Source organism: Arachis ipaensis, chromosome B10 (assembly GCF_000816755.2).
Source record: "Arachis ipaensis cultivar K30076 chromosome B10, Araip1.1, whole genome shotgun sequence".
NCBI lineage: Eukaryota > Viridiplantae > Streptophyta > Magnoliopsida > Fabales > Fabaceae > Arachis > Arachis ipaensis.
Window position 1 is genome coordinate 17,355,559 of NC_029794.2, and position 9,593 is coordinate 17,365,151.

The following is a 9,593-nucleotide window of genomic DNA, read 5'->3' on the forward strand; positions in this document are numbered from 1 at the left end:
AATGTTCCTTATGTAATGTGAATTTTCTTCAACGTTTCATTTCGAACCTGTCAGGAAAAATAAGGATATTTACTCCTTTGTTGAAATTGAAACAAGGAGAAGAATTCAAATGTGAAGAAGAACACCAACGAGCATTCGACCAGATTAAGAAGTATTTGACTTTGCCACCGATCTTGGTAGCTGTTAAGCAAGGTCAACCACTACGGTTATACATATAGCTACGTCAGAAACATCTCTAGGGAACATGCTAACCCAAGAAGACAAAGATGGTAGTAAAAGAGTGGTTTACTATCTAAGTCAAATGTTGACTGATGTAGAGATTCCATATAATGCAGTCGAAAAACTTTTCTTAGCCTTATATTTCTCTTGTACTAAGCTATAAAGTTATTTAATTGAAAAGAATGTTTATATTGTTTCAAAATTTGATGTTATTAAATACATGCTTTCTTATCTAATCTTGAGAGGTCGAATTGGCAAGTAAATGTTAGCCGTAATCGAATATTCTTTATTTTATGTCCTTGTCAAGGCTGTCAAAAGGCAAGTGATTGCGACCTTTTAGTAGTCCACCCTTGCGTCGATGTTGATGAACTGGTTGATCTTGTTGATGTTGATGAACGCAAGGTGTGTTTAGTCAAATGAAAGAGTGCATTTTTTTATTCTCCTTTATTGTTGAATTTTTACCACGCAAAATCTGACGGTAATTTTTGCTCCAAATTCAATAATAGTATCCAATGGTAATAAAAATCAAAAGTCAATTTTTTTTCATTGTCATCGGAAATTCTCACGGTAAATTTGACTGTAATTAGCAATGGATAATTTTGACAAAAAATTTGAATGTATTTGTAGCAGTAAATGATATATATAAAATTAAAAGTATAATTAATTGATAGTAATTGAGAAAAGTTTAAAACTTTAAATTCCTAAATCTTTGTGTTTTATGAACTTTAATCTTTAAATTTTAAAAAATATGTAAATTGAAAACCGATCCCATCCCCCTCCTATGGTTTCCAATGTATATTTAACACATTATTATGTGGACATTATTTTAATGAAAATTTCTAAGTATAAAACTTTAGTACCTTTTTTAGTTACATTATGCTATAATTTAAAATAGTAAGTTTTAATTTTGTTAATAAGTTATCAAAATATTATCTATACGATGGATTTATACACTAAAAAAATTAGGAGACTTATTGACACAATTTAAAAGTTTAAGAACTAAAATGCAGATGAAAAAAATGTGAGGAAGGTAGTGAAATTAACACAAATAATAATGTTAACATGCAATAGTTAATATTGATGAGAAAATATAAATTATAATTTGCATGCAACATAAACATCTAGTTATATATGTTTTCATATGAACAACTACGTATAAAACTACGAGTAAATAGTCATTTCTGACCATGAAAGATTCGAACGCTGACATTTTTATCCATAAAAAATGAAAATTAAAGTTATACCCATGAAAGATGGACTTTTGCAAACAAAATTATCTGAACCCTAAAATTTAAATAAAATTCTCAAATTACCCTCTAATATAACCTACTTTTAATTTCATATTTTATTCCACACCACTACTCTCCCAATTTCAAACCCTACAACCACCACTTCCATCACCACCTCTACTGCTTTTGCTCTTCCATGTTCCAAGCCACTGGCACTATTGCTGGAAGACAACGACAGACTCCATTCCTTCTATGTCAAGTCTATCCAAGAAATCCCCTACATCTCCATTCTCGAGATCAGTAGCGCATTGAGCTCCGCCGAAGCAGAAGCACCTACCGCGACCCCCAGCCAAATCAACATCATTAACATCTTGTCCAAGCAAGATTGCAAGTCATTCATAGACTTGCTCACACCTTCAAAGGTTCTTCCAACTTTTTTGGACAACGTGGACGGTGGCTTGACTGTGTTCTATCCTACAGACATTATTGTGAGCAGTTTCATGTCCAAGTACAAGAACCACACATACGCACAGAAGATATCAGTGCTACTGTACCATGGAGTTTCGGTGTACTAGCCGTTGCAGATGCTGAAGTCAAACAACGGGATTATGAACACGTTGGCAACAGAAGGAGCGAGCAAGTTCGACTTCACGGTGCAGAACGGTGAAGACATAAAGCTGGAGACAAAGGTTGATACCGCGAGCATACTGGGGATATTGATTGACCAAGACCCTTGTGGTGTACAAGATTAGCAAGGGCCAAGGGAGCTCTTCAAGGTGGTGATGGTAATGGCAGTGGTGGTGATGGTGATGGTGACAATGATGGTGGTAGTTGGGGATGAGAGTGGTGGCAAGGTTTGGAATTGGGGGTGTGGTGGTGTGGAGTAAAATTAGAAATTAGAGTTAAGTTATATTAAAGGGTAATTTAAAAATTTTATTTAATTTTTTAGGGTTTAGATAATTTTATCTATAAAAGTTCATCTTTCGTGGATATAACTTTAATTTCCGTCTTTTATAGATAGAAATGTCAACGTCTGAATCTTTCATGGTTAGAAATGGATATTTACTCATAAAACTGTATGACATTTTTTGTTCAAATTTTAGGATCTTAATAAAACAAAACTAAACTCTTAAAATATATTATATTTGAAAAATTTCGTTAGGTCACTAAGACTAAATGGTTGAAATGTAGATAAATTAGCTATCAAATCTACTATAAGTATACTTTTTTTTGCGGATCAAATAAAAAACAGAAAAATAATAGGAGGTAATCAGAATTTATTATTTTTAGCAATTACTTTATCATCGATTCAATTCCTTTAATCTAATAATCCAACAACGTATTTTTTTATACTTTTAATCATTGATAACTAACTGATAGCAAAAAAAAAAATTCTGATGATCCTCTAACATTCCTCTAAAAAACATAACATTTAGGATTGGTTTAGTAAAAAAAGTTTTATTTATCAAAATGGCTTCACTAGTTAGACAACGGAGAATCTGAACAACGTGAACAACGGGTTAGAAATTTGGCCCAATGAAGTTAAAAAAATACTCCACCCAAATTACCCAACCAAAAAACTCTATTCAATAATTCAAAAATTTTAACCATCCATTATACCCTAATTTACCAAAGCAGCAGCTTCTCCCCCAAAACTCTCTACCGTCGCCGCCGTCGCTTGGTCGCTAACCAGCTCCCATCGTCGTCGCCGGGATCCTCCTCACCGTCGCTGATTCGTTAATAAGGATCCTCATCGGTGTCGCTCTCTTCCAGACCGGAAATGAACGGCGTTGTCGAGCTCTTCCTCGTCGTCGCTGCTTGGCTTGCCACGCACCGTCACCGGCGTCGCTTATCCCTAGTGAAAATAACCATCCACTTAAGGATAAAAATAATCATTCAAATCAAATAACCATCCACATCAGAATTAAAATAACCATCGGCATACTTACTAAAATGACCATCCTGAACTGGTCATTGAAGTAGCTTCACTGAATGGCCGTGGTGAAAACGATGCAACGATTAACACTGCTGCTCCTCCTTCAACGGTTCGACAACTACCAGCAGTGGTCACCGGTGAGGATGATAGTAGGCAACTCTCTTCCCACAGATCTGATCCATCATCGATACTATTAGACAATGCTAATTTCAGAAAAGTAACAGCAACGAAACAACACAATTCACAGTAATAACAAGTGAAGGAGGAAAGAAAAAAAAAAAGAGCGAACCGAAAATGTGAGAGGACTGTTTGAGCATGGCGGAGAAATCGCTGGAGACGTTGTCGGCAGGAACGCCCTTGACGAGAAAGACATAAGCGTTGCCACCTTCACTGAGCTACCTGACGATACGGAACCGATTCTCGTTGATCCAAATATCTCCGCCTCCGTTAACAGAATCGTAAAGTGCGTTCAAACCTAGAAAATGAACTTGGCGGAGAAATCGCTGGAGACGTTGTCTGCAGGAACGCCCTTGACGAGAAAGACATAAGCATTGCCACCTTCACTGAGCTACCTGACGATACGGAACCGATTCTCGTTGATCCAAATATCTCCGCCTCCGTTAACAGAATCGTAAAGTGCGTTCAAACCTAGAAAATGAACTTGGCGGATAAATCGCTGGAGACGTTGTCGGCAGGAACGCCCTTAACGAGAAAGACATAAGCGTTGCCACCTTCACTGAGCTACCTGACGATACAGAACCGATTCTCGTTGATCCAAATATCTCCGCCTCCGTTAACAGAATCGTAAAGTGCGTTCAAACCTAGAAAATGAACACCCCATTCTTCTTCTTATTACAGCGGTGCCAAGTGAGGCTTCGGCGGGAGGCTGCGATGGCATCGGTACGGCCGGTGGGGGTCAACGACGTGAGGTGAAGACCGAAAAACAATGACGGCGAGTTTTATGCGTGTATTAGAAGTTATGATAAGATTAGGAATAACCGTACGTAGTATAAATACATTTAAATATTAATTCTAATTTTTCAGATTTTAAAATTTAAAATTAAATAATTAATTAATAATCTTATTTTTAATTTTAATTTAACTTTTTTTTTAAATTTATTATTCACATTGTTCACAGTTATCATTATTTTCTCTTATCCAAAATAAAAACCGATGTGTGGTTGTACTACCAAACAAACCTTAATTAAGCAAGCTAAATGCTACCACTTGTATTAGATCGCATGGTTATGAAATAATTAGTTAATTAAAAACTCTTAAATTACAGGTTTAAAGGAGTCCAAATTTAACCCAATAATATCACTATCACTAGAAACTGTCGAAAACCCGGAAGAGCAACTAGCTATGAGGAGGGACAGGTCACTAGTCAGTAGTCACAGGCACAAACCCAAATTGAAAAGTTGCATGATTCTGCAATTTGGGTTGAATTTGGTCTCCATTTCATTCTTAACCGCGGTAGCACCACACTCCACCTAACCCCAGTCAGATCCTAAACCCAAGTTAGTTCAGTTTATATATATAAACACACACCTCTCGATGTTAACGTGAAATCACTTCTTCCTTTTCTCACCACCACCTTCACCGCTTCACCTTCATTCTCTAACCTTCTCCCCTTCCCTCTTACTCATCCTAGCTACATGGCATAGTTTGATCATTGTGGCTTCCTCTTGAGTTTGATCTTTCGGATAGATTTGGTTTGTTTGAATTTGATGGGGGAAGAGTGTGAACTAGACTCCATGAGAAAATTGCATATATAGCTGCTTTCAGTGTTATGGAAATTGGTGCTGTTTAAGACAAGATAGTTCCAATGGTTACTCTTAAGTGAGAAAGAAGGAAAAAAAATAATAATAATTAGCACTCTGCTTGTTCATCAAAAATAAGATCCCATATTTATTAATATTCTTTTTATAACAATAAAGTGGAGTTGAGTATCCAAAGATCCAATCTTCTATTTACTTAAGTTTTCTTTCTACTCATCATGAAGAGAACTGGAAGCTCATCAGATTCTTTAGGAGCTCTCATGACAATTTGTCCATCATCAACAGGTTAATAATTATTTCCAACTAGTTCCATTTCCATGTTTCTTTGTTTCAAAATTTAGACACATACAGATCCATAAATAAAAAGCTTTCTTGTTCCCCAAAAAAATTCCTTTTTTTTCATTAACTGTGTTTAATTTGCAATGGTTTAGAGGAGCAGAGTCCGAGGAGCAACCACGTGTACGGGCATGATCCATTGTTCCAGTCGATGGTGCTTGATGGTCTAGACGAAGAAGGGTGCACGGTAGAGGAATCTGGGCACCACTCACAGAAGAAGCGAAGACTTAGCGTGGAACAAGTGAAAGCGTTGGAGAAGAACTTCGAGGTTGAGAACAAGCTTGAACCAGAGAGGAAGGTGAAGTTAGCACAAGAACTTGGTTTGCAGCCTAGACAGGTGGCGGTTTGGTTCCAGAACCGCCGCGCCAGGTGGAAGACTAAACAGCTTGAGAGAGATTATGGCGTTCTTAAAAATAATTATGATGCTCTTAAGGTTAATCATGATGCACTAAAACAGGACAACGATGCGTTGCACAAGCAGGTACACACTGATCTTACAATTCATATCTACTGCTCTTAATTATACATGTTAATATTATTATAAGTTAAGACCCTGAGATGCGAAATCGAAAAAGTAAATTAAGTATGTAAAATTAAAATTTTAACAAAATTTAAATCATAAAATCGTTAAATATAGTATAAATTTTGTAAATCAATTGAATCATTTAATCGTATAATTGAAAAATTTTAAGAGTTAAATCGAAATTCTAATTATTATAATCATAAGAATTTCTTTTTTTCTTGTTTATATTAGAAGCATATGAGTTTTATTTTGATCCAATCTAAAAAATGTTTTTAGTTCATTGAATATTTGTGTAAAACTTATTTATAATAGCACTGAAGCAAAGATAAATTTAGATGAATATATTGACTCCATTATGAAATAAGTTAAGACTTAAGTAGAGTTTAATTTTTACCTAATGTTACCATTTTTAAATCCATATTTAATAATCAGTTATTTATAAAAATGAATTTTGAAAAATATAATTGTTATTTTTATACGTGAAAATATCTAATTAAATATTGATATAATTTTTTATAATAATAAGAATGTATTTTTTAATCTCAAATTATCTATCATTTTTGTTAATTCTTTTTGTCACAAAATATTTGTTTCTATTGAATTATCAATTTTACGTGACAATTAATCATTATATCGGTGAAAATTGAATGCAATGTGAATGTGAATGTGAATAAATTGTATTTCCACATAAGATGTTGGCTTAAAAGATGGTATTTAGTAAATTTCTTATAGTTAACAGCAGGGTAGTTGCCGAAAAGAATTATACAACAAACAACAATCTACATCGAAATATTTAATCCAAATGACAAATAATTTGATAGAGATGAAATATTAACATTAAACTAATAATTAAATATTGATATCTCTTACATAAATAACGGGTGGATAGGAGAACATTTGGTCCAAATGCTGCTAGATATTTTAAGTGTATAGGGACATAGATTCTAGCCAGCATGTCTAATTTCTTAATAATTACATGATTCAGGAAAAAAAATATTAATAATTGAAAATACTAATTCAATGGATAAAGGTAGGAATGACATGCAGTTTGTTTTTATGCAATTATAACTAAAATTAACTTTTATTTAATTAACAATCACCTAATAATATAGTTAACAAGGTAATTGATATACTACTTTAGTAACGTAAATTACAATAGAAGTAAGAATTTACATTATATTGAACTTTTGAAAGAGTTACTTAATTTAGTTAATTAGTAATAGAATTTAATTTTAGAATAATACTAAAGAGATAAAAAATAATAAATATATGTATTTAATATTATATTAATAAAAATAAATATTTTTATATTAATGACGTTAATAATCATCTAAATTAATAAATATAATTAGATAATTATATAAAATATTGACAATATATTTAAACTACATTCTTGGTAATAATGTCAATGAGTTATAACAAGGCTAAAAATTTTTATTATGGAAGATACATATGTGCTATTCAATTCTGATGGTGTATGCATGTGTTTTATTCTGATATGGGAATCAGTAGTCGGACCTATCCATTACTTTGTAACTTGATTTTTAAAATTTTTTAAATATTAAATCGGAGAGTCCGATTTGTTTGTTATGATTCTTTTAAAAAAAATTTACAAATCGGAGAGTCTGACTTTTTGTTTTTTATAAATCGGATGGTCCGATTTTTATTCCCAAACAAATCAGAGAATCCAATTTTCACATTTTAAATAAAAAAGTTCCACATTTAAAAATAACACCCTTATTATCCATAATCCTAAAAAACACAATTTCCACCCAATATCAAAAATAATTTGGGTTATAATAATCTTTCTATCTTTGATTAAAAAAAAAAACTCTTGGTAATAATAATTTAATAATAATTTTCTATCTTTGATTAAAAAAAAAAAGCTCTTGGTAATAATAATAAAAAATAAAAAATTGGTTTGTGTACTTCAGATTAAGGAATTGAAGACAAGGCTCCAAGAAGAGAACACAGCAAGCGATGTTTCCGTGAAGGAAGAACAGATAACGATGCCAGAATCAGAAGAGAAATTATTGGTGATGAATGAAGAACACAACACTACTACTCCTGATGAAACCTCAATTCTTGGATCAGGATCCAACGTTAACGATCATCACTTGTACCATGACAATTGCTTCAACGACAACAGCGACCACGCTGTTGTTGCTCTTGGTGCAACAACAACATCGCCGTCGCCATCACCGTCGTCGCCGCCACTCTTCCCTTCAGACTTCAACAAAGACGGTTCTTCCGATAGCGATTCAAGTGCGATCCTAAACGAAGACACCAAAGACGCAATTTCTTCGTCTGGGGTGCTTCAAAGTAACCACCACTTCCTGATGTTTTCAGAGTCTCCTGCATTGAAATTCAACTGTTCCATGTTGGCCTCTTCGTCTTCCATGAATTGCTTCCAGTTCCAGAAACCGCACCAGACTACGCAATACGTGAAGATGGAAGAGCACAATTTCATTGGTGCCGCTGATGAGGCATGCAATTTGATCTTCTCCGATGAACAAGCACCCACCCTTCATTGGTACTCTTCAGATCAGTGGGGTTAAAAAAATAAAATGATGAAGGAATGTAGCTCCGGAAGTTTTATTTATTTGGCCCCAAGATGAGAGGCAGAAAAGAGTGATATCACTCTGAAAATTTCATTGGAGAGAACTCAAGGTCATAACCACCCGCACAGCCTGCAATGGCATGGAGCAAGAAAAGAAAATAATTCTATGATTGATATATTTGATGCTATGAAGATTCATCATTTTATTGTCATAGGATGAAGTGTAATTCTAGTCACCAAGTGATGATTTTGCAAACAAATACAAATAGATTAATCATGCATCTTTCACATTCAGTTGCAAATAGAATTAAGAACCGCTTTCTTTTTCGAAAATTAAAATATATGTTGGGATTTTTCAGAAATAAAAATATTATTTGTACATTAAAATCAGCCATTAAAATTAGTCACCATGTATTTGTATGTAAATATATGTATTGTTTAACTCATTTTCAATGTGTATTTTTATGTATTTTATACTTGTTTCACTCGATTTCTGGTGCTTTTGACAGGATATCGAATCGAGCTTGTATTAAAATGTCAGTTCGATGAGCAGATACGACTACTCTGAAAAAAGAATGAACTCGATTCGAGAATTACTTAGCGTTTGTATTAAAACGCACTGTATCAAACTATTTGTGGATAATTGTAGCAAATAAAACAAAAATTTGATAAAATAGAACTTTAAATAAGTGAAAATAAATAAATGAAAATGTCAAAACAAAATAAAAATTAAAAGAAAGTAAAATAACAAAGAAACATTCAAAATAAAGAAATTAAAACAAAGAAAAATAAAAGATAAAATAAAATGGACTCCAACAATTCCATGCACTTTGTACTTTATGCTCTTCTGTTACGTCATTGTGACTAAGAATTTTTACAGAATTTATGTGATGATATAGTATTGTTGATTGAAGTCCCTAAACCCTTCTCATTTCATCTTATTTATAAGTTGCAAGAATGGATTTACCATTGAACAAATCTGACCACAACCTAATTTCTCCATTGTCTCAGG

General features: G+C 33.3%; 1 protein-coding gene across 2 annotated transcripts; it reads left to right on the plus strand.

The window, feature by feature from the left end:
• On the plus strand, positions 4,945-8,883 carry LOC107623258 (homeobox-leucine zipper protein ATHB-6). Of its 2 annotated transcripts, none has more exons than XM_016325445.2 (3): positions 4,945-5,447; positions 5,594-5,979; positions 7,956-8,883. In XM_016325445.2, exons 1-3 carry the CDS (start codon positions 5,381-5,383, stop codon positions 8,577-8,579), a joined length of 1,077 nt encoding a protein of 358 aa, XP_016180931.1. In that variant the 5' UTR covers positions 4,945-5,380; the 3' UTR covers positions 8,580-8,883. The 2 variants fall into 2 exon arrangements, with proteins under 2 accessions (XP_016180931.1, XP_020970678.1); XM_021115019.1 differs by having other exon boundaries at positions 5,298-5,447; positions 5,602-5,979.

Excerpts from the sequence above, each read along its gene's own strand:
- LOC107623258 (XM_016325445.2), top strand. The coding sequence starts at position 5,381 with ATGAAGAGAACTGGAAGCTCATCAGATTCTTTAGGAGCTCTCATGACA. Across the intron at positions 5,448-5,593 it reads AATTTGTCCATCATCAACAG|AGGAGCAGAGTCCGAGGAGC; the intron begins GTTAATAATTAT and ends GCAATGGTTTAG. Across the intron at positions 5,980-7,955 it reads ACGATGCGTTGCACAAGCAG|ATTAAGGAATTGAAGACAAG; the intron begins GTACACACTGAT and ends TGTGTACTTCAG.